The sequence below is a fragment of the Anastrepha obliqua genome, chromosome 2 (assembly GCF_027943255.1).
Source record: "Anastrepha obliqua isolate idAnaObli1 chromosome 2, idAnaObli1_1.0, whole genome shotgun sequence".
NCBI lineage: Eukaryota > Metazoa > Arthropoda > Insecta > Diptera > Tephritidae > Anastrepha > Anastrepha obliqua.
Window position 1 is genome coordinate 67,229,849 of NC_072893.1, and position 25,505 is coordinate 67,255,353.

Here is a 25,505-nt window from a genome sequence, read left to right on the forward strand (position 1 = left end):
ATGCATACACACTCACACTGACTGCACAAAATAAAACGGAAAAACGAATTAAATCAAAGGTTTACCTTAATATACGTAAATATACATTTCGACATAATCGGTACTTAAATCAAATTAGACATTTATAAATTGCGTTTGCATTTGCATTTACACTGTGCGGATATGTTTAACAGAGTAAACTTAACATTTCAACAATTATATCAACTCGTAAACATTACATTCGGATAGGTTTCTCTACATTAAAATAATATTGCTAAATAATGTTCTTGCTTTCGATCAAACGCCTAATTGATACAATAAAATTATAACTGAAACAATGATACTCGTATAAGATGCGTTGGAATAAGATAATGCTGCAAATCGAGTTTATAGGTACAAAAACTACACATCAACAAATTTTTAAACGAAACCATGTTGAAAGCTACGTATGCTGTTCTTTGTGTGGGAGAGTTCATTTAATCCAAGTAGTCCATTGATTTGATAAATTTCACCACAGAACCGAAGAGTGTCCAATGGAATTTTTCTTCACCTTCTAATTTCTCGCCAATAAAGCAAGTTATATACTCAATTGTGGATAACAAAAATGGTGGATTTGTCTGTGGAGAAAATGAATGGAAAGCGTTTAAATGCCTTATTACAGTTCAGTGGAATTCCATTCTTACCATAATCACAACATAAATTAGTACGGGCAAAATATCATCAGTAGCCGGCACACGACCGCTCGACATATGTAACAAACTCATAATGCTCGAAATGCACCTAAAAGTTAAAAAAAGTGAAATCAATATAAGATATACGTAAGTAAGCAAGGAGGAAGTTAATTATGAAACTAACGTAGATACATCCATAGAAAATACGAGAATTTTTTAACTTGACTTTTTAACTTAAAATTATTATTATTATTACAATACTGCCCACTGCGACCAAAAGAGATCAAATGTGCAAAGACTACTGAGGTACCCTATATTTAAGGTTTTTTTAAATTTTTACCACATTCTGGGACTTAACGTTCTATCCCATTATTGTTAATACCACCAAGGTGGTGAACCGTTTTCTGCCTAGTGTAGGACATTTACAAATGGTGTGTTCTGATTTTTCAGTGCCCATTTTACAGAATCGGCAGATGATGGTTTCATAGATACCAATTTTGCTAAGTGATATCTCAGACTACAGTATCCTATAAAGTACCCAGTTAGAAGTCTTAAGTCTACTTTGCTGAATGAAAATAGCTTATCAGAAATTCCTCTGTCAGGCATTAGGAATTGTTTCGCTTGTCGCTGACCAGTGTTCAACGAGCTTTTCTCCTCCCACCTCCTGATAAATTCGTTAATGTGGCCCTTTGTAACTCCCCAAGTCTATAGAAATGTTCAGGATCAATTACGGGCATGTTTGTCCCTCTTTTAGCTAGATGGTCCGCTATTTCATTTCCCTCATGTCCTTCGTGTCCAGGAACCAGACCTAAAAATAATTTGCTGAAGTTCACTAACATGTTGAGAAGGTTCGAGCAGTCATGTATCAGCTTAACTCTCGATTCGTAATTAAAGAGCAGGATTATATATATATATATATATAATTGGCGCGTACACCCTTTTTGGGTGTTTGGCCGAGCTCCTCCTCCTATTTGTGGTGTGCGTCTTGATGTTGTTCCGCAAATGGAGGGACCTACAGTTTTAAGCCGACTCCGAACGGCAGATATTTTTATGAGGAGCTTTTTCATGGCAGAAATGCACTCGGAGGTTTGCCATTACCTGCCGAGGGGCGACCGCTATTAAAAAAATGTTTTTTTTTTGTTCTTAATTTTGGTGTTTCACCGAGATTCGAACCGACGTTCTCTCTGTGAATTGCGAATGGTAGTCACGCACCAACCCATTCGGCTACGGCGGCCGCAGGATTACCCATATAAAATTACTCTCCCAAAATTCGAAATTATAGAAATACTTTTCCCCGTACAACCCACTGATTTCTGATTTATCGATAATCAATACGCCAAATCTTGGAAAAGACCCACGAAAGGAGAATCGACACACACCATCTTTTCGTCGATTTCAAAGCTGCATTCGATATTGCGAAAAGGAGTTATCTGTATGTCGCGATGTCTGAATTTGGTATCCCCACAAAACTAATACGGCTTTGCAAGATGACGTTGCTCAACACCAGCTGCGACGTCAGAATTGGGAAGGACCTCTCCGAGCCGTTTGATATCATACAAGGTTTCAGACAGGGTGACTCGCTGTCGTGTGACTTCTTTAACCTGATGTTCGAGAGCATCATACGAGCCGCAGAACTCGCTCAGGCACAATATTTTATAAGAGCGTACAATTGTTGGCGTATGCCGATGATATTGACATCATCGGCCTTAACAACCGCGCTGTTAGTTCTGCCTTCTCCAAACTGGATAAAGAGGCAAAGCGAATGGGTCTGGTGGTGAACGAGGACAAAACGAAGTACCTCCTGTCTTCAAACAAACAGTCGGCGCACTCGCGTATCGGCACCCACGTCACTGCAGACAGTTATAATTTCGAGGTTGTAAAAGACTTCGCCTATTTAGGTACCAGCATTAACACCGATAACAATGTTAGCCTTGAAATCCAACGTAGAATCTCTCTTGCCAACAAGTGCTACTTTGGACTAAGTAGGCAACTGAGCAGTAAAGTCCTCTCTCGACGAACAAAACTAACACTCTACAAGACTCGTCATCATGCCCGTCCTAACGTATGGCGCAGAAGCTTGGACGATGACAACATCCGATGAAGCGACGCTTGGAGTGTTCGAGAGAAAGATTCTGCGTAAGATTTTTGGACCTTTGCACGTTGGCAACGGCGAATGTCGCAGGCGATGGAACGATGAGCTGTATGAGCTTTACGACGACATATACATAGCCCAGCGAATAAACATCCAGCGGCTACGTTGGCTGGGTCATGTCGTCCGAATGGATACAAACGCTCCGACTTTGAAAGTATTCGATGCGGTGCCAGCTCGTGGTAGCAGAGGAAGAAGAAGGCCTCCTCTGCGTTGGAAAAATCAGGTGGAGAAGGACTTGGCTTCACTTTGGCGCCGGTTAGCACCAGAAAGAAACGACTGGCGCGCTTTGTTAAACTCGGCCAAAATCGCGTAAGCGGTTACCGCGCCAATTAAGAAGAATGTAAGGGAAAACGTCAATGTATGGTAAAAACTAAATAAAATGGACGTCGTCAGAGAAAAGAGGTTTGTAGACATAATTCTAATAGAATTTTTGTTAGATATTATTAATTAGGCATTCATATGCATATCATATCAGAAAAAAGCTTAAGTCCATAGACGCTTTGTCCTGTTATTGCTTATTATAAAAGCACATTTCCACAATTTGGGAGTGTAGTTTTAGCGCTAAAAATTTGTAGAACTAAAAATTTGCTACATGAAAATATATGAACCGATATCTACTTATATACGCAAATTCCTCGTTTGTCTGAAGTAACATAACCTAAAAAAATTGTTTATACAAAGTGGCATAAAATTAGTCACCTCATCGGACGATGAGTGTCAAATATGATTGACGTACTTTTTGCCAACGGCGTCGTACGTCAATCATATTTGACACTTGTGAAGTAGACAGCTGCAGTACATAAGTGCATACAAGCGGAGAAGCAATGGAGCGCGTAAAGATCAAAATAAATATTTCTATCACACGAAATCGTTTTGTTTTTTTATTTAGCGAAGAAATTATTCAAAAACAAAGTTTGATTATTACTTCGCGCCACCTTGTATATGCGAATGCATAAATGACGGCAATTTCTTTTATATGCTGTGCGAAAAATTTATAACGGTATTAACATAATCTCAATAAAATGTTCGTAAATTTTTAACAATTTGATCTGGATAAATTGTGAGGGACACACTTCAGCTTCGACATCAAGGGGGATTCGGCAGCTGAATTATGCACGATCATTTCACACATATTCACACGCTCGTCCAATCAGTCGTTTTTCAGACGGCAACGAAGTGTTATTGGTTGATTTCTTTCGTATATCACTAACACAATCTTAGTTTTTTTGTAAACATACTTCAAGTGAAGTTAGCCCATCATCAACTGATTCTGCCAAATTCGATACAAACCGAATAACGGTATGTTAAAGAGCTCGTCTATGAAATCTTTTCACCATGTATGTACTATATATGTAGGTGTGTTTGGCCGAGCTCCTCCTCATATTCGTTGTTTACTATCGTAGTAGTTATGCTGGCGACGAAAAATTATCACCGTATGCGTCACCCACCCCTGATTCTAACGGTACTCATTTTCGGTAATCTCGTTTTGTGTTGTTAGAACGCTTTTTTGTGAAGTAAAATTATTATTTTTATTTAATAAGCTAAACTAATCGCTTTCCAGTAGAATACAATGCGGAGCCTTACAGTGGAAGCAAAAAGAAATTTACATTGACGAGAGGAAAATTATATCATAATTGTGGAAAGAAGGCTAAAATTGTTGAAAAATAGGTAGAGCAACAGGTAGTGGATGAACATCATTTCGGACATTAATTTAAAACAACGAAAACTCAGGAATTATAGCTTCAAGGGGTAAGAGCAAAATGTCCTTGTAAATTAACAGAAAGGGAAAAGCGCAGTATTGTAGGGCTTGTGAAGAAAGATACAAAGATAACTGTTAACATAAAAGTGAAAGATGAAATAAGGAATAAGTTGCAAAAATATATTAGTATTTCAACTGCTACAAGAGTTTAAAGAACAGGCGGCTATCATCGAAGAGTTGCTAGGAAAAAGACATTTATTTCCCTAACAAATAGACAAAAACGCATTGCTTTCGGAAAGGAGACAAAATTTTGAAAAAAGGTTATTTTTTCCGATGAAAGCACGTTTTGAATTTTTGGTATCAATGAAAAAAAAAATGTGTGGAGAAACTCTGATACAGCGCTGAATAAAGAAAATGTATTACCAACAGTGAAACATGGGGGCGGTAGGGCGATGGTGTTGGCAGTCATGGTGGCGTGGGAAAATTGCAGTTTATTGATTCAATAATGGACAAGTTCGCTTATTTGGATATTTAAACAAAAAATTAAAGCAAGGCACTGAGATGCTGGGGTTATCAAATGAATACTTCTGTTAACAAGACAACGACCCCAAGCATATTTCTTATAGTGGAAAGTCATCGTTTATCTCTCAAAGTTGCCAAGCTAGTGTCAACATCTCTGCAATCGCTGGATTTAAACATATGGTTTCTGAGAAAAATATTAGGAAAAACCAAAATACAAGCAAAGAGGTAAATGTTATGTGCAAATAGTGGGTGAAAATTACTGCCGATGAAACTACTAAATTGGTAAACACTTTGTCCAGTAGACTTAGGGAAGAGTTGAAACGTCGTAGATACCCAAAAAGGTATTAAAAACTTGCACATTTTTTGAGAGTTTTTTTGGAATATTTTGTGGACTTATGCTTCACTCTAAAGTAAAGGAATAAATATATAGGTATATTAAATATTACAAAATTTTTATTATTATATTTTAAATTTTATATGTATGAGCATAGACTTTTGGAGTTTGTCATTTTAGCACTTCACATAAAATCTATTTTTCATTTGGTAGATGGTATGAACTGAAAAGAAATAATGCAATAGGTTTTTAGATAGATTGCTTCGAGGTTTGCACGTCAAGCGCATGGTCTTTTGTGCCCTCTGCTCATCACAGTACGCCATCCATACCCAGTTCTCTTATTAAACTTAGTATAGAGCTGGGCTGGGATGAACGTATATTCCTTTCTTCTGGTTGCAGTTGGCCGAGAAATTGCAACCTTCTCAGCGCTATAGCGCTACATTCAAAGAGAAGGTGCATTGGAGTCTCCAGGGATTGGTCGCAAAAACGACAAGAGTCAGGGGACATATCCCGATCATGTGCACATCCCTACGCAGTCTGCAGTGGCCTGTGATAATACCCGTACGCCTTCTGTTTATCCCTAGGGAGGCTTATGAGTCGCTTAAATCTCTTTTGCTTGTACCATACCAATAAAGATTTCGCCTGGCGTAGCTCCATAGTTTGGAGTCAGCAAACCTTCCTTAGTCCTAGTTCTTCACTCCTAAGCTTCTAATTTATGGTGTGTTGTCCTATAGCAAGGAAGGGATCGGGCACTATTATATTTCCTTACATAGTTAAAAATAATTTTATTTCTGTGCTGCTTTTTCAACTACTCCCCACACCCGCATATCGTCAGAAGCATCATAAAAAATAAATAAATAATTGGCACATACATTTCAGTTATGTGTTTGGCCGAGCTCCTCCTCCTATTTGTGGCGCGCGTTTTAATGTTGTTCCACAAATGAGGGAGGGGGACCTACAGTTATAACCCACCGTTGGGCACCCGGGTCTGGCCAGACTGACTTTACCGACTTTGGACGTGAATTTGACATATTTTTATTAGTGGTAACGACTTGAGCTCCCTAGAAAGCTGCTTTAAATTTAATTTTCTATCGGTTTGTAGATATAACCTTTTAAAAAGGATCCTCGAACAGGACGAAAAAAGGCCAGGCCGAAAGCCCAACCGAGGGTTTTAAAAAAGGTGTCCATCGGAGGGTTAAGTCGACTCCGAACGGCAAATGGTTTTTTTTGAGGAGTTTTTTCATGGCAGAAATATACTCGAAGGTTTGCCATTGCCTACCATTTTGCTATTTCATGCACGGAGATTCGAACCTACACACTCCCAAATGATAGTCACGCACCAATCCAATCGATTACGGCGACCGAGAAGCATACATTTATTAAAATGTAATATCTAAATATTTGAAATAACTTTCTAGATACATAGTTGCAAATTTTTTAATTTTCTTTAAATAAAATAAAAATAATAAAAAATATGTTCCTTACCTAATTACGCACTGCAGTTTTTCACGTGGTGTCTTATACGCGGAAATATACGAGAGCTGTTGCTGCGCAAAAGACCAAGGTGCTTCGGAGAGGTATACCTGGGGAATGCAAAGTGCCGGATGTGAAGGACTAATCACGCGCTGCAACTTAGTTATGTGTTCTGAGAGTACACTGCAAAATGGACACAAAGATTACTATCAATTACACAAATTTAAACACATTCACTTACGTGTCACGCGACAAATCAGCATCATCATTAGGAAACATCACCTGCTGATACAGACGAGTCAGCAGTATGCGTTCAATTGACAAACGCGCCTCCTGCGCTTGCCATTCCGGCATACCATGCAATATACCTCCTGGTGTTAGTAATTCCTCCATCAGTCCATCTATAAATTCTTCAATCAACTCAATTTTGTCATCCGATACGGTAAGACGGGCAAACTCTTCTTGAAATTCGGCAACTTTAGCCTGACGTTTCTCAAAAAATAGGCGTACACAAACGGTCATTAAATAACGATTACAGGTGGCACTCTCGCTGCGCAAACGTGTCTCGAACTGCTCGATATTCTCCGTCATCAAGAGTAAATTTTGCCGATATCGCATTAAATACTGTAAATAATTCTGACGCTTTTGTATGTCCTGCTGTAATTCTTCGAGTAGTTGGGTATGTTGACTACGTTCAAGCGTAGAAATGCAACGTATCGCCTCTGAGACATAAGAGATTTGTTGGAAATTTTGTAGATTCAGCGCTTGTGCGAGCTGTATTTGCAGATATGTGAGCAGAGGTGAGGCATTGGTGTACTGAAATGAGTAAAAATATAGTAAATATAGCAGGTTAACATATAGTTAATAAATATTTACCGTAGTATGGCGAAAGTCGCCGGTATGTAAATCAGTCTTTGACAACACGGTGCGTATCTTCTTCTTAATCACATTGAAAGCGAGAGTTTTGTCATGCAGTACAGCGGTTGGAGATCTAAATTTAAATGCAACAAAACAGATACACAAATTTATATGGAATGCCAGCCAGTGCCATATTTTTACTCACTTCACTTCCGCATCGGAATGTTTGCGTCCGTTAGCCGATGACGCAGCAGTGGCGCCCGCTATTGAGTCCGAGTTCGTTGCCTCGCTGGAACTGCTCACCTTGCGGCGATATTTGGCCAATATATCTTCATTAATATCGCAATAATTTGTTGCAGCACCATCAGCCGCACTACGTTCAACGCCACCAACTTGATTGTTACGCGCACCAACCGAGCCCACGCCGATCATATCCAGCGATATTTCTGAAGTGTTAGTGCTGAATGAAACACTGCGACTGCTGGTTGTGTGAGGCGTGTAATCTCCACCGCCACCGCCAGGAACTAAATTTTCGATACCATTGTGGAGGTGCGACGAATTACGTGAATGCGACTTGTTGCCACGTCTGTGCTTGAAAATGCCCTGCTTCAACTTATTGAATATACCAGAATTGCTATTGGCACTAGTAGAGGCGTGTGCACTCAAATTCGGATGCAACGCGCGAGCATTGCGATGGGAGGGCAAATGACGTGAACCGTTAACGGTACCAGTACCTGCTCCAACTGCACGATCATTATGACTATTGCTATTCTTGTCGGCCGAAGCGTCGAAACTGATGCTTTTCGGTATGGCTCCAGTGGATTTGGTCGGTTTCTGACAGCTGCTCACGCCTCCCACTGCAATACTCAAGCTAGATGCCGATGCACTACCGGTGGCTATACCAGATGTGTTATTCGATACGGTGGAACGTGAGGTGAAGGGATTATTAGCAGCAATGTCTTCATTGGTTCCATTGTCGGTATCATTTAGTTGCAATTTCTCTGTCTTCGCACATAATAGCATAATCTGTTGTTGTTGTTGTTGCTGGCTTTTGTCATCGTCCGTTTGTGACAAGTTTGGCATTATTGTCACCCGCTTGGAAGCATTCACCACATTACTGATCATAATCTCATGATTCTCATAATTAAGACTTTGATGGCGACGCAATACTGGCACTGAGGTGTGGCTGCCTGTTGACTCGTTTTGCTCTCCTGCCTTCATCGCCATTATGCCATTGCGTCGACCATCGAAGCTGGCATTCCGTGTCTCACTCGACGTGTGACGATGTTCGACGTTTTCTTCGCCACCAAACAAATCCGCGAGTTGCGGCAAGGCGTGAGCTACCGCAAGCCCACGAAATCGTTCCATTGAACACGGTTTTTCCTCTTCACCGAAGTCACTGAAATCGATTAAGTCTTGGTGATTGCTGTTATGCAAAGTCGATATGTTGTTGCTGTGCTGTTTCTTTTTTTTTACCCCACTCTTATGATGAGGCTTGGGTGGTTTGTATGCATTGGCACCACCCCCTGATCCTGATACATCTTCGAATGTTACACTCTGATTTGAGATGCTGCTCTCGGCTGATGTTTGACGGCGCATGCGTGGTGCGCCCAAAAATGTTTCTTTGCTATCAGAATTAGCGCTACTACTTTTGTATTCTTGTTGGAAATTATTTTCGCCACTATACTGATTAGTGGTGCGTACCGAACTACGCGCCAATGATGACAAGCCCGCGTAAAGTACGTTCTCGGTAGCATCTTTGGCTTTAACTGAAACTGCAGCTTCATCATACAAATTCGCTGCATCATAAAATGCAGAATCATCTTGAGAATGATCGCTACTACCGCTCCCATGAGCGACGTCACCAGCGCCAGCACCATTTCCACTGTTTTCATCACCTTCTTTACGATCCGTAACACTGATCCTATTTCCACTTTCATTAATGGGCATTGAGTCATTGTTGCCATTTGCGGCATTATAGTTAGCAGCGGTTGTGGCACGAAATGCTCTGCCGTTACGTGCCGTGTGATGTGGCGAGTTTGGAATACGCCGCATAGGCTGTGGCGCGGATATCGCGGCTGCCAACTGATCCCGCTCTTGCTCTGTACGTGCGCCTGAATCTGTTATGTCCGACTTGGCAGTAATGCTTAAATTGTCATCGGTATCTACTTCTGCAAATTTTTCCGAGTCACTGGCCAATACATCTGTACTCCAGTTGGATTCTGAGCGTTGGTCGGATACGTCTAGAAAAGCGGGACGCATTGCACCCACACCGGCGAGCACGTCGAAATTGTTGTCACCCGGTAAGACCACTGCCGATGGAATTAGCGGTGTAGAGAAATTGCGATCACGCTCACGCTCACTGGCGTCCACAGTTTCAGAGTCACTGGCCAGCACATCAGTGGACCAAGTGTCTGATATGATGGACACTGTTTCATCGCCTTCAAATTTTTTTATTTCGAATTTACAAAATTTATCTTCAATATCGGAACGAGCTTTCGATATTAGCTTTTGCATCTGTGGCGTGGTCAGCGCATTATGCACAGACTCACCATCAGTTACTTGAGATGAAGGGGTGTCGCGGCCACTTATATTCGGTGTGCCACGTCCGCTCACATTCGCCGACACCATATCGGATAAATTGTCATTTTGATCATTCTCTTCTTCCAATTCCAGCGAACTAGTGACGGAGTGATTTGACGGCGCCTCACTAACAGCTTCCAGATTATCCGAATTGCCAATCGAGCCATCATCATGCGACAGTGAGAAGCGGGTGGTTTTCGAGTGTAATGGCCGCAATACGTCGCTCATATTATCCATGCCATCGAACCCATTAGCCACTGAGGATGACTTGTCAATTGTGTTATCCAAATTAACGCTGCCCGTATCGACCAGTAATGCCTCGCCGTTGGTGATATCCTGACCAATGCAATTCATCTTCAGCACTTCTTCTTCGGTAAGTGGTTGCAATTTGTGTTCATCGCCGTTGTAAATGCTGAATACAAGTATAGGTTCATTGTCGAGGAGATCGTTCAATGTTATAGTGCGCATTGGGGACGAACTATTTGAACTCACAGACGTGTTCGAGGATGCTACGGCGCTGCCGTTGTTGGGATGATGATTATCGTTTACGTAAGCTGTTGGGTAAAAGTATATGAAGAAATACTGCAATATTTCACTATTTTTTGAGGGAATGCACTACTTAATTCTAATGGTGTACGATGCTAGTTAATTTCAAGTGATAATTTAGCATTACTAATATGAGAGAATCAACCCTAAACAAAAGTTTGGCTACTGCTGAGATTGATTTTATAAAAAAATGTTTGGCTACCGCTGATACTGATTTTGTAAACGCTTCTAGTCTAAGGTGAGATACAATAATAAATAAAAAATTGTTCATTACGTCTGCAGAAAGTTATCCTCTTCTTTAGTACTGCAAATATTGTCGTTAACAAGAAAGTATAATTAATAAAACTGCGGATGCAGCATGCCGTGCAGATGCAACATACCTTGGCCCAAACCTGCATGACTCCCACCGTTCGTTAGCCCATTGACATTGGCGGATATGCCCGCTCCATCGATTGCCGCATGCGCTCCACTATTGTTCGTATTAAAGCTCATACTCTTGGCGATTTTGCTCTTTGTAGCCTTGCTTAGGCCCATGAAACCTTGTTTGGAGCGCTCTTTAAGATGACCCGTGTCTCCATTGATTGCTAATGCACCGGCGGCATCACAACCACTTGACTGTAAGTGTTGAGTTGCGTCTGTAGTTTCGGGCAAATGCGAAAGTATTTTCTGCAACTTCTGACGGTCTTCTGGCGGCGGATCAAATTCATCATTAGCCATAAGGATCCGATAAAATTCCACAAAATATGTAAGCTCGCTTTGCGTGCTGAGCAAATGCGAACGATTGAAATCGCTTTGTTGCGATAGTATAGCAACAACATCTTCGCCCGATTGGCCCATCAGCAATAAATCGATTAAATTTGAAACCATATTTGCCTCGAATTTCGCATGAACTTGTGCGAACTTCACATCCACCACATCGTGTTTGGCCAACGCAAGCATTTGTATTATTTGTCCGATTTGCATGAGATTGAAGCGCACCAGCTCGGGTATAGGTGCATCTATGATACCCATTATATCTGGACTAATTATGGCTGGGCAAATGAAATGCGTGAAAACCATATCGGTAATTATTTCGTTGATGACCCTATCGGAGAAATGCGATTGCTTGAGTTGGTGTGCCATGGTCTGTACCAGCCAGCGGAGTGTTGATGGAAACAGAGACCAATTGAAAGTTAGACTATCGATAAACGATTTTGCAAAAGCATGGAGCTTCGTTATGGTGTCATGGTGGAATTTATTGATGTTATCTTGGTAGCTGTTTGAGTCTTCAGCGCCAAATCTAAAAGGTAAAAGTAAAAAGATGTTTCTCATAAGTTTGAACAATCAAAAAAAGCGAATAGAGTGAAGCAATACAAGCGGATTACGGTATGATTAAAAAATAACTTTTTATAAATTAACTTATTCGGCAAAAAATTAAACTTTTATACATTTTTAAGCTACTTCTTTTACCTTTTCAAGCGTTCTTTGCTGCTGAAATTGTCCACCACCTTACTTGGATCAACATCTAATATACTATCGATATCACTCAGCACACCCATTATTGGCTCATACAATGCAGCCGTAAGAAAGATTTTTGCCGAAAACATCGACTCATTCAAACGGTGATAAAGGCGCGCAAACGCAGATGAATTTGCGCGCAATAAATTACGTGGATTTTCGCTAACAACAATTTGAATTTCAATCAGCTCCCGCAGAAGTTTCAAAATAATTTCCACATCTTTTGTGTTAATGGCATTGCCATAAAGGCCCGCCGAAATGGTGTGTATGACAAAGCTGAGGTGCTGTGGTGTTATCTCGGCAATGCGATCACCAGTGGCCAGTGAAAGTGCAAGCAGATATGGTGAGCGATAAAGGTGATTAAAGAGTTCTTCATAGGAAATGGCATGCTGCAGTGAAATAGAGCATAAAAAGCGTTTCAATAATAAGAAAATAAATAAGCACTTAAAAATTAAATCGATAATTAGCAGTATGTACCTCATAGTCCAACACTTTCTTCGCATCGATATATTTAGCATTCTCAAAGTTATTTGCACGCCGGCAGCAAATAATGGGGCTCACCTCCGGACGCGACGTGATTAAATCGTTAAGATTTTGCCTTTGTTGCGCACAAATGTAAGCCAACTGTAAATAGGAATTGTAAACGAAGGAAAGTTAATAACAAAGAAACAAAAACTTATTGAATTCGAAGTTTACCTTTGTTATGGCAGTCGAGTTCTCCGACAGCGATTCAGTAAACTGTGTAAACGCAGCCTGTTCTTGCTGTATGAAAAGTTGTTCTTGGCGCAATGTGCGTGCCAAATCCATAATCTCCAAAAGATTATCATCGGAGTTTGGCTCCATTTTGATTTGGTTTTCCAATGGATATTTGTATTTATAAATTTCCAATTGATTTTTATATACTTTTGCTCACTTCACATTTCCATTACTTGGATAGCTAAAGGTGTAACAAAAAAATAATCAATCTATTGAAAATTTTATCCAAATACTGTGCAATTGGGTGCGAATAACGCAACATGATACTGCCGAATGATGAGGAAATTGTGTAACGCCTACTCTAGTATTTAAAATGAATGAGCGTGAATCAAATGATAAGGCAACTTCGCGGCAACCTCTGAGATAAGGTCGAATAAACAAAAAAACAAAAAAAAAAAAAAAAAAAAAAAACGAGTAGCATCGAATATCATAATGGGGAAAAGGGCGTACATTTCTATTCTATAAATTAGCAATACAATGGGCTGCACATATGGGATTATATTTCCTTCTGAATTGGCGCAATAGCCAATTTTGGCCAAATTAAAGAAAAAAAAAAAAAAAAAAAAAAAGAACGCGCCTATACCTTCAGGGATATATAATTGGCGCTTACACCCTTTATGGGTATTTGGCCGAGCTCGTTCTCCTATTTCTGGCGCACGTTGATGTTATTCCACAATTGGAGGGACCTACTGTTTTGAGCTGACTCCGAACGCCAAATATTTTTTATGAGAAGCTTTTTCATGGCACAGAAATACACTCGAAGGTTTTGCCATTGCCTGCCGAGGGGCGACCGCTTTAGAAAAAAATTGTTTTTTCATTTTAGTGTTTCACGGAGATTCGCACCTACGTACTCCGAATTCCGAATTGGTAGTCACGCACCAACCCATTCGGCTACGGCGGCAGCTGAAAATTAATCCAAATCTTCCTCTACTTGGTTTTGTATTTCATACGACAGGACATCGCCAGTGGAACTGCTGAATCATGATTTGCTGCATTAAGTCTAAGTTGCTGTGATATTCGAATACTCTAAATTGAAATTCTAATCGAAGGAGATTCAGACAACGCACAAAACCCTCCCTGAGGATAAACTGCGAATGCTCACGGGCATTTCCACAGGTCATTGCAGATTGCGCAGTCATCTACACCGGATTGGGATATAGTCCACTGACTCCTGTCGTTTCTGCGACCAGTCCCCGGAAACACCTACTTCTCGAATGTGACGCCATAGCGCGTAATATATCTTGGGCAGATGCAGCCAGAAGCTCATCGCTCAGCCCAACTCAACTGTATCTTGAGTTTATTAAGAGAACTGGATTTGGATGAAGTACTGTGATGAGCAGAGGGCACAAAAAACCATGAGGTCAAAGTGCAAACCTCAATTTCAGCTATTCATTCATAAGCTAAGGTTTTACTTTATGGTGATGACCTTGAAAAGAATTCAATTATAAGAAACTCATTCAGTTCACAAATGCTTCAAAAAGAGATGAATATATAGCGTTTTTCAATAGGTGCGCTTCAACTTTTTTCCTTTTTTTTATAGGGCGGGCGAACGACGCAATATTTTTTATTTTTCGCTTGTCATTTGTAAACTTCATTAGTATACATTTCATCATGGAACGCAACACACTTGAGCAACGATTGCAAATCGTGCAAATTTTTTATGAAAATAATCGTTCTGTTGCTGCTACTTTAAGACTACTTTTTTCCAAAAAATCATCTTCAGTGATGAAGCTCATTTTTGGCTCAATGGCTTTGTCAACAAGCAAAATATGCGTTACTGGGCAGAAAGCAATCCACACGTGATTCATGAGGCACCGTTGCATCCCGAAAAAATCACTGTTTGGTGCGGTTTACATGCCGGCGGCGTAATTGGCCCATATTTTTTCGTTGACGAGAACAATCGCCACGTTACTGTGAATGGAAATCGATACCGTGACATGATAAACGATTATTTTTGGCCGCAATTGAATGGTATGGACTTAGACGACATGTGGTTTCAACAGGACGGGGCCACAAGCCACACAGCACACGCTACAATTGATTTGTTGAAGAGTAAGTTCGATGAGCGCATTATTTCCAGAAATGGACCGGTCGAATGGCCGCCGCGCTCGTGTGATTTGACGCCTCTAGACTATTTTCTTTGGGGTTATGTGAAGTCATTGGTCTACAGTAACAAGCCGGCGACGATTTGTGAGCTCAGAGCCAATATTGAACGCGAAATTGCTGGAATTTCGGCCGATTTATGCAAAAGAGTGGTCGAAAATTGGGTTCAACGATTGGACTTCGTAAAACGTGCACGCGGTGGTCATGCAAAAGAAATCGACTTTCATACTTAAATGTATATGTTCAAACTCGATAATAAAAAAAAAATTAGTTAAAAAAGTCAAACCGTTTGTGTTTTATTCAAAAAAAAAAAGTTGAAGCGCTCTTACTGAAAAACGCTTTAGTTCTTTCTTGGTGTATTGTAATCAACTGTTTTTAAATATATCGAAATGCTACTAAACGACTTTCCTGCGCATCAGAAGGCGTCCCGTGGTTGTGCTGATTGTAGTATATTGATATGTCTGAAGCTTTATCCACTGCTGCGGCGCAGCATAATTCAAAACCGGCCAGCCAATTGCTTTAAATGTCGCCAGTAACATTTCTTTGTTTTTGCCCCAAGTACTGCTGGCAAGCGATTTGAGGACCTTCTTGCGGTTTTGGATCTTAGTAACAATTGCGGTTGTGTGCGCGAAAAAGGAGAGCAAACTATCGAAGGTGACCCCAAAAATTTTGGGGTTGTTTATCGGTATTAGTGTGTGTGGGGGAAAAGTTGGAGATTCTTCTCAGTGAATAAGCGCGAAAGGCTGGTAACCCGACGCCATTATCGAACAATCGTCAGTATAGGAGAAGAGTGAGACTCCCTCTAGTGGCTGGGCGAGCTTCGATATGTAAAAGTTGAGAGATGACCGATGAGTGCCGACCACTCAAATGGTTCCTGGACCACCACTTCAGCCTCGACCGGAGGGTCGACTGTATTATGTCATCTAGGAGCGTGGTTTGGCTGATTGTATCGAAAGTCTTTTTCAGGTCCAGAGCTACTAGGACATGCCTCTCGCAGGAGCGGTTTTGGTTAAGCCCACGGTTAGTTAGGGTGTTCATGGCGGTGAGTGCTGTGGTGGTGCTGCACACTCTGCGGAATCCATGCGGATATGTGGCTGAGGTCAGGTGTTTCGCTTAGAGTGGGAGTAGGGAAGGCTTCACTACGAGTCTTCATTACTGGAGAAAGAAGAGTTATCGGGCGGTAAGACTCTCCTTGGTTGGGTGGTTTCCCAGGTTTCAATAGTGGGACCACACTTCCTGCTTTCAACTTGTCAGGAATTATGAGAGTGTCCGTATACAAGTTGAATTCCCCTTGTGAAAAATTCTACTCCCAATGGGAGGCGGTTCTACGTTACTGAAATGACTCGGATTTTTCCCGACTAAGGACTGCCACCCTGGACAGTAAACTAGCCCTGCCTAGTGCATCGTATCCTCATACTATTCTAGACGCCCGCTTATTATTTCTATTATCTATTTTGTCTTTATCTTTCGTCTTCGATATTATTCAAGGTCTTGTGGATTGTTTCTCCCTTCTGGAGCGAAGTATAGCTTAATGCAACATTTAGAGCGCTTCGTAATTTAGGTTTTTCCATGTTGGCTTTGATCTCTGTATGCAAGGAATGCACCCATCATGAGAGCTCTGCTAGAATTCAATACTATCTACAAATCTTTTGAGATTGGCTTTGCTCCCTCTAAACACTCTTTTATTAGACTTCCTAATTATGCTTATAAATAATTAATTTATAGTGTTTTGCTATATATTCTTCTTAGTCATTAAGATTATTTTCATATTTTTTGTTAAAACGTCTGTGCTACTCTGTGAGACAATTTGTTTTTATTGACACATTTTTACTTCAATAAAAAATAAATATTATTCGACCTACTACAAGCATATACATATGTACACATTAGTATATTAATATTCTGTGCAAAGGCATTTAGTATTATTTTTATTTTTAATATAAAAAATGCCATATATTTTTCTTATGCAACCTAGTAATTGAATTGTACCCAAATGTGATAAGTAAACCAAAAAATCAAAGAAAAAAATTATTGATATGAATTTAAATTTCCACTGTAATTTGTTCAGGCAACTTGTTGTTGGTAGTGGTAAGAATTTTGGAATGCCATGAATTTATATTATTTCTCGTTTTTGCAACTCATTGAATAGGCAAGGTCGAGAGAGAGACGTTGATTTTTATATTATCAAACAAATAAGTTTGTGCAGTGAGTGGGCAAAGCTCGTTAAATTTTGCGATTCCGCATCATTTTAAGGCGCCCAGTTAAAAAATTTTGGTAATTACATACTTTGTGGTGTATATAGAACCTTATTCTAAGCCAGTCAACAAGGTACCAATCGATGCGTATTGGCTCCAGTATTAATAATCTGAAGGAGCAAAGTTAACTTTTCGTTCGGCACCCAAACTTTCCATTTATTTTATTGTTATTATTTATTTTACTTATAGCAATATATGTATTTAAGTTATTATCAACGTTTTCCGAGTTCTTTTGAAAAACAGACTACCTTGAGTAAAGAAAAAGTGAAGTTTGACGCCTAAGGAATGGACACGTAAAAAAAAAAGATCGATTGTGTTTACTCATGACTTGCGTAAAACCAACTGTAAATAAAAAATAAGTACATATACATAATCATAGTGTTTGTTGTCATTATTAATTTGGCGTATTCACTTTGTGCAACTTCTACGAATTCTTCAAAATGTATTCGGTTAAGAGTGAGCTTGCGGAGAAAATTGTGCTGGAAAAGCAAGAAAATGATCATTTGTCGCACAATGTCAAAGCTAAAACTTTAAATTGTCGCAAAAGTTCGCTAACTTATGTGTTAAAAAAGCTTAATGAAACCTTTTCGGTGGAATGAAGGCCTGGCAGGGGAAGAAAAAAAGGATTTGCAAGGGAAACAAAAGCCGAAGAATGGTGTCATTATTTCGAAAAAAAGCTGATCTTTCTTTTCGAGATGCTGCAAAACAAGCCCGTATGTCGGAGAGATGCTTTCAAGAAGTGTGCAAAAGTGAAGGATTACGATCATGTAAAAATATTGGAGCACTCAATCGGAGTTATATATAAGAGTGATAAAACACTTGTGCGAAAATTATACAGTCTATACAGATATTCATAAATATGGCTGGGTGATTATGGACGATGAAACATAAGTCAAAGCAGACTTTAAATAGATTCAGGACGCTGAGTTTTACCCTGCAACGAAGAGATGAGGAGTACCAGGTGCCTTTAAACTAAAAATATTGGAAAAGTGCCGTAAAAAATGTTTGGTTTGCCAAGTCATCTGAAAGTGTGATATGAAAAGCGAAATATTCATTACTATAGATATTATAAATTAAGAAATTTATTGGCTATTGGGAATAATTTTTCGCGCTCGTAAAAGAGGTGTCGCTGCTGATACTATGTTCGTGTTCGCTCTAGTAATATACTGATGATTTAAAGGTGTATATGTGAGATATCGATCGTAGTAGTTCACATTCGTTTGAAGCGGAAATATCCTTTTTTATCTTTTTTATCTGATGTCAAAACTGTCTACGTTCGTCCCGAAAAAACAGCATTTGCGGGAAGTTATGCTTCATTATTACCTTTTAAAGGAAAGTGCAGCTAAAACGTGTCGTATATTGATCAATATTTACGCTCCATCAATTTTATAACTTGTAAAGAGTGGTATCGACGCTTCCAAAGTGCCAATTTCGACGTGAGTGATGAAGACCGCGAAGGGGCACTGAAAAAACTCGAAGATACTCAACTACAGCAATTATTGGATGAAGACGTATGGCGAACCCTTGATGATATGTCTAAAGAGTTGGATGTTAACAGATCGATCGTCGGTAAACGTGTGCACGCGATGGGAATGGTCCAGAAAGCAGGTAACTGGGTGCCCCATCAATTGAAGGAGAGGGATATCGAGAGACGTTTGGTGACGTGCGAGATGCTTCCTAAACAGCAGAAAGAAAAGGTTTTCTGCATCGCAGCGTCTCTGGCGATGAAAAATGGATCTATTATGATAACTCTAAGCGTCGAAAAAGTTGGAGCCTGCCAGGTAAACCAGATCCATCGACAGCGAAAAAATATTCATGCTGTAAAGGTTATGTTGTGCATCTGGTGGGATCAGAAGGGTGTCATCTATTATGACCTCCTTAAAGCATCTGAAACCATCACTGGCGATCGTTACCGACTGCAGATAATGCGTTTGAATCGATCTCTCAAACAAAGGCGGCCGGAATGGGACGGTAGACATGGCAAACTGATTTTTCTGCATGCCCACCCGTCGTATTCCCCAGACATTGCAACCATCTGCTCCGATCAATACAGTCAGTCCTTATTGGAGAGCGGTTCACTTCTTACGAGAGCATCGCAAACTGGCTCAATGAATGGATCCAGTCAAAAGACCTCGAATTTTTCGTCAGAGAAAGATGGAGTAAAGTTGTAGCTTCTAGTGGCACATACTTTACATAATATAAATAAATATTTAATTATTTAAATAATTCGTAACTGTGGCTAAGAAAGGACGGAAGCTTATTCCCATACCCAATATATGAAGAAGTGTTACAAAAACTGTTGCTTTCATTCATAAAACAATATAAAGACTCAGCTCTGTTATGGATCTAGCATCATATTATTAGACAGCTATGCTATGAACTGGTATGAAAATCACGGGATGAATATTGTTCAAAAGGACCACTACCCACCAAACTGTCCACAATTGCGACCCATTGGAAAATCTTGGGCAATTGCTAAAACTGAAAAAAAAATTAAAAATGAGCAGCAGTTTAAAATGAATTGGCAGAGAGCAGCAGATATCATAACAAAAACTGATGTCCATCGCCCTCTCTCATTAGAAGTCAAATCCGAATTGCGCCCTTTTGGTTTATAACGAAGAGAATCGATACGAGTTTTTTGTTTAACATAAAACATTTAATAAAGAAGAAAATAAAATAAAAATTGTCTCGATATCTTATATAAATTTGATGTTATAACGATAACGACCGACCAATATTTTTCGTGTCCATTCTTAAAATATATTTACTTTCGTGTACTTAGTGATAGAAAAGAGCAACTTTAGAGTTTTTAAATACATAGATAAAAAATATCTGATTATTAATTAATACTGCGCCAAATATGCGTCGATAAGTAGCTTGTCGATGTTTTTCACCAATTTTTCCATATACCCTATGTTCCACAAGGGAGATTAAGAAATGATGATGTTGACTACAAAGAAGATAAATACTTATTCAAGAAAAGAAAAAAAGTACTAATATTGATACATCAATAATGGGAGACGTCATCAGCAGATGTCTGGTATATTAATATTTTCCTTGTTGACTTTACCTGCTATTAGTCACTGTAAATTATTTGTAGTATGAAATTGCAGGCAAATAATATATTTGAGACGTTTTGCACATATGTATGTACATACTTATATACAATGTGTAAAAGTGTACAATATTTTTAGCTTACATACTTATGTATAAGTATATATCCATTACTAATATTTGAACAGCAAACCATTGTCTTAGCCATAGCGATGCATAGCGTTTAGACTTTGTAGTTTTTTATTCATTATTTAAGATGTAATAATAAAAATAGACGGCCACATATACAGGGTGGGCTATATAGCGTTTGCTTTTTGAACCACCTATTTTTTTGAGAATGGTAACACAAATGACATGTCAAATGTGTTTATAATTTATTTAAAGGTTTGACATTTACGAAATGGGACGCTATACGCTAGAACAAAATTGGGAAATATTGAAAACCAATTTCCAAAGTGGTGAGTCTTCTTCTTCTTTTCTGATTTTCACATCGGTGGCTACGTCAATAAGCAAAATTGTCGGATTTGGGGCTCATAAAATCCACACGTTACTGTAGAGAAGCAAATACATCCACAACGAGTCACTGTTTGGTGCGGTTTTGGGTCTGGCGGCATCATCGGGCCATTTTTTTCGAAAATGAGTGAGGAGCCGCGGTTACAGTAAATGGCGAGCGTTACCGTGACATGCTCAACGAGTTGTTTCCAAAAATTGAAGAGGATGACATGGACGACATTTGGTTTCAACAGGACGGTGCAACTTGTCACACTGCCAAAGTTACACTCGAACTTTTGGCTACCGTTTTTGAAAACCGAATAATCAGCCGAAATTCCAATATCAATTGGCCGCCTCGGAGCTGTGATTTAAGCCCGTTGGACAATTTTTTGTGGGGAGCCGTTAAGGACAAATGCTATGCGAACCATCCAGAGACGACTGATTCTTTAAAACACGAAATCGAAGTGGCCATTCATGAAATTGGAGCCCAAACAATCGAAAATGTGCTTAAAAATTGGATTGATCGAATGGCCTACTGTAAAGCCAGCCGTGGCAGTCAGTTGAACGATATTAGTTTTCATTCATAAATGACAATGTTCAATATTGATTAGTTTTTTTTTTTTATAGTCGATTCAAAAAGCAAATTTTACATGGCCCACCCTGTATCTTTGAAAGAACAAGAATTTCGTTATATTTGTGATGTGGGTCTTGATTACCCCTAAATGTAACGGCCTACATTTTAATGTCGCCTCCGAATGCATGTAGGTTTTTCATTGCAGACCTACAGATGTTGTTGCTTTAACAGTGCATCAATCACGGCCAGTGAGTGGTGTTAGGTAAGTGAGAGCGAGGAAGATGGCATGTGAATGCGTGGTACCTTTACATGCCGGACATATTCTGGATAAGAAAGAGTTTAACCCGCAACAATATCCAGAACGTAATTGACCCAAAGTTACGCGGGTCTCACGAGAAAGCCGAAGCTCTTCGTGTGCGATGGGTGGTTGCTGGACTGCGATGACAGTTTTCGGGGGTCGGGAGATTAGGAAGGTGGTAAGAGACTCTCGATGAATGTCGATTAATGTTTGTCTGTGAACTGTCCGGTCCAGTAGTTGTTGTAGTTGTGGCAGCAAAAACATTCCCCATACATGTACGGAGAGTGCTGCTGGAGTGACAGTCCTTGGCCGGATTTATAGTAAATCCGGGTCGTTCGGGTAACGTAGAACTAACTGTCGGGGGAATGTACAGTTATTGTAGTCGTGTTTGTTCCTGGGTCTCGTTAGTATTTCAGTGAAATCTGCGGTAGCACCCCAGCAGGAATTGCTTGTGGAGCATCTTATTGAGCACAGATCTACATTAGCTGTTAAATATAAGTTTTATGTTTTAATATCCGCAAGGGAGTTCGATTGTATGCCAAGTAAAAACAGAAAAAAACCAAAACTGGTGCCATATAATTTCTTGAATTTAAGTTTACAAATTTTTTTTTTTTTTTTTTTTTTCCATTTTTCTTTATTTATTGAATCTTTCTTTTATAAGAAACTAACAATAAGTTTACAAATCTTATATACTAGAGTAATATGTTTCCTTGCCAGTGCTAAGAAACGAAGTATTTGCTCAAATGAACATATATTTACATATATGATTAAATCGGTTGTGAATCTCCAATTCTTCATAGTTGGGAGCTGAAAAGGACGGGTTTCCAGTCTCCGATTCTTCGTAGCTGGGAGCCGGAAAGGCCTAGTTTCCAGTCTCCCTTAGAGCTTTCGTTGTCTCTCATGTCGATTGTGAAAATGATGTTGTTTTTTTGTTTTTGTTTCGAATGTGATAAATGTGGTTGGAGGAAGTTGTGGACGGACTCTCGCGTGAGATGAGATCATTAAGATACTGCAGACTTGAAGATGTCTCTTTTTTCAATCTTGTGTGGCCTTCATCTAAAAGTAGTTGGGAGTTGAAAAGGACGGGTTTCCAGTCTCCGATTCTTCGTAGCTGGGAGCCGGAAAGGCCTAGTTTCCAGTCTCCCTTAGAGCTTCCGTTGTCTCTCATGTCGATTGTGAAAATGATGTTGTTTTTTTGTTTTTGTTTCGAATGTGATAGATGTGGTTGGAGGAAGTTGTGGACGGACTAATAGTGCAGTTATCTATGAACGCAAATTCAATGAAGTTCCGTATTTTCCCACTAAATATTTAAATAGGGAGTTTTCGAATAGGGGGATCTTTTCCTCAGCTAACGATATGCAAATGCTTGCAATATTTTTGCTTCGGATATAAACCAGCGTAAAAGAGACCATACGAAGTGCAAGAGTGAATCAAATAATGATCAGAGTTGTATTTCGAACGATTGAAGAACTCAAAATTGTAAATTGTTGTGTGTTATATAGAGTATACCTACACGGTCCAACCGTTGTATCAAAACGTTTTCAATTAGTTGGATGGCTGTCTAGTATACCCGTTCCAACATGATATACAACGCGTTGTCCAACTTTATTATTTTCATTTTCGTGGGAATGAACATTTCGCAAAATGCAGCAATCAAGTGAAGTTTGTTCAATGACAATAATAATTGAAGATATTTTATTTTATTTACATCTTTTTTTCTATAATTTTTATATTTTATTTATTTTTTAATTGTTTTTTATATTTTAATTTTATTTACATATATTAAATTTTTTTATATTTTAATTTTTTGTTATATTTTGATTTTTGTTTTTTTCACAATTTTTTTGTTTGTGTTTATATTCTTAAATTTTTCCGGGTAATTAACTAAAAAGGAAAATATAAACAAAATTGCGTGTACAATCTGCGTATACACGTTTAAACTCATTGTACAACCGCTAACTTCGCCCACCAAAAATTAACACATTTTAATTTCCAACATGGAAATGGGTTGTACAACCATACAACTGTTTATCCAACATGCCCATGTTGATACAACGGTTGGAGCGTGTAACTCTGCATAATGACATGCCTTGCCTATTATAGGTCAATAGTTGCTTATGACTTGGCCACCACTGTACTTGCATGCACACATACAGACAAGTATTGTTACTTATGGCAAATTTTTTGGGAACTGAGAAGTACATCCATATGTACGAGCAGCATCAAAGTGGTACTTCATATTATTATTTATGTATGTATATGTTAATATTATATTAGCTAGAATGAGTATTAAGATAAGATAGCGTGCCTAATTATTTGCATTTCTACCTCCATAACAGTTTTCATATGATTCACACTTTTGTATTGTATACCCGAATATCTATTGCATTTGTATAATAATTAGAATTTGTAAGAAATTTCACGTTTATATTGGTATTTTTCAGATGTTGGCAGCTAATACATTTACACACTGTAGAAAATAAAAACATTTGATTTTACTTGTTGGCAAGTAAATGTATGTCGATTTTACAGTTGGTTAGCATCGCGGAATTTTATAATTAGTAAACACATTTATATAGTCTAAAACCTTCACCAAACGTCATATGCCCATTGTTCGTGTGAATTATTAATGCCATCTTTACGACCATTGTGTAGCTAATAATTCGATAAATGTAATTAATCTCAAACTGTTACAAAACAACTATCAACTGGTTTTTATTTATCGCGAACTTGCAGGGAATGCGGATGCAAACAACGCCACGATTCGCACACAGCACAAAAACTATTAGACCATACCAAACTTTTATCCAAGAGTTTCCTAGCCAATACACACATTTGTTTTATGGAAACTCATTTATAAAAACAAAACACACACTCTAAACTTTAACACTTATAGATCTGTATATGTTTGTAGTGAATAAATTATTGCAACTGCTACTAAGCATTCAGTAATGGGTAGTATAACCAGAAATTTGCTGATGTATATATAAAAATATTAACATATGCACTTGCGATTTGAGAGCTCAAAATGTTTCAAAGGCAAACATATTCAAGTAAATACCATTGTAATGGTCGCGACACTCAGTACATACTAAATAATGAATAACGTTTTTTTAATCGCCTGCAAAACACTTACTTACATACACATGTATATGGAAAAAGAAAAAACCTGTTCTTGTTTGTATGTAAATGCGCATGTGTATATGTTTTTACTTTGGCGATTTGTGAATGAACTGGCAAATATGGATTTGAGGTCCATTAAGTCACTGAAACTTTTGCTAATATAAGCCGAATTAGAATTTAGTTTCGATTAAATTTTACATTTTACAGTACAAGTACATGTTAATATAAAGTATTTACAAAATAAATATTTTGCTTATACTAATTTTTGTTTGCAAATCTATTTTTTTCCAGTCCGTTCTGAAAACCACTTTGTTTGCAGAACTTGTTTCTCACAGTTTACAGCTATTGGTCACAATTGCACAACACTTTTGTTAATTATTTGACACTCTTTTAACCACCTGTAAACTTACACCAATCTAATTTATGTTTATTTCAATTTGAGTAAAACACATTTCTTTACCACTTTTTAATAATAAATAGTTATAACATTTACATCAGATTACGATTTCTAAAGAATTGCGACTAAACGAACAGAT

General features: G+C 38.8%; 1 protein-coding gene across 2 annotated transcripts; it reads right to left on the reverse strand.

Moving 5' to 3' along the window:
- Window positions 1–25,505, reverse strand: LOC129237142 (receptor-mediated endocytosis protein 6 homolog). Of its 2 annotated transcripts, none has more exons than XM_054871635.1 (11): window positions 25,380–25,505; window positions 13,011–13,251; window positions 12,792–12,938; window positions 12,267–12,703; window positions 11,198–12,096; window positions 7,894–10,825; window positions 7,707–7,821; window positions 7,072–7,646; window positions 6,843–7,013; window positions 663–759; window positions 1–596 (listed from the first exon to the last, which is right to left on the reverse strand). In XM_054871635.1, the coding sequence occupies exons 2-11, from the start codon at window positions 13,155–13,157 to the stop codon at window positions 456–458; spliced, it is 5,661 nt and encodes a 1,886-aa protein (XP_054727610.1). In that variant the 5' UTR covers window positions 13,158–13,251; window positions 25,380–25,505; the 3' UTR covers window positions 1–455. The 2 variants fall into 2 exon arrangements, with proteins under 2 accessions (XP_054727610.1, XP_054727611.1); XM_054871636.1 differs by having other exon boundaries at window positions 25,430–25,501.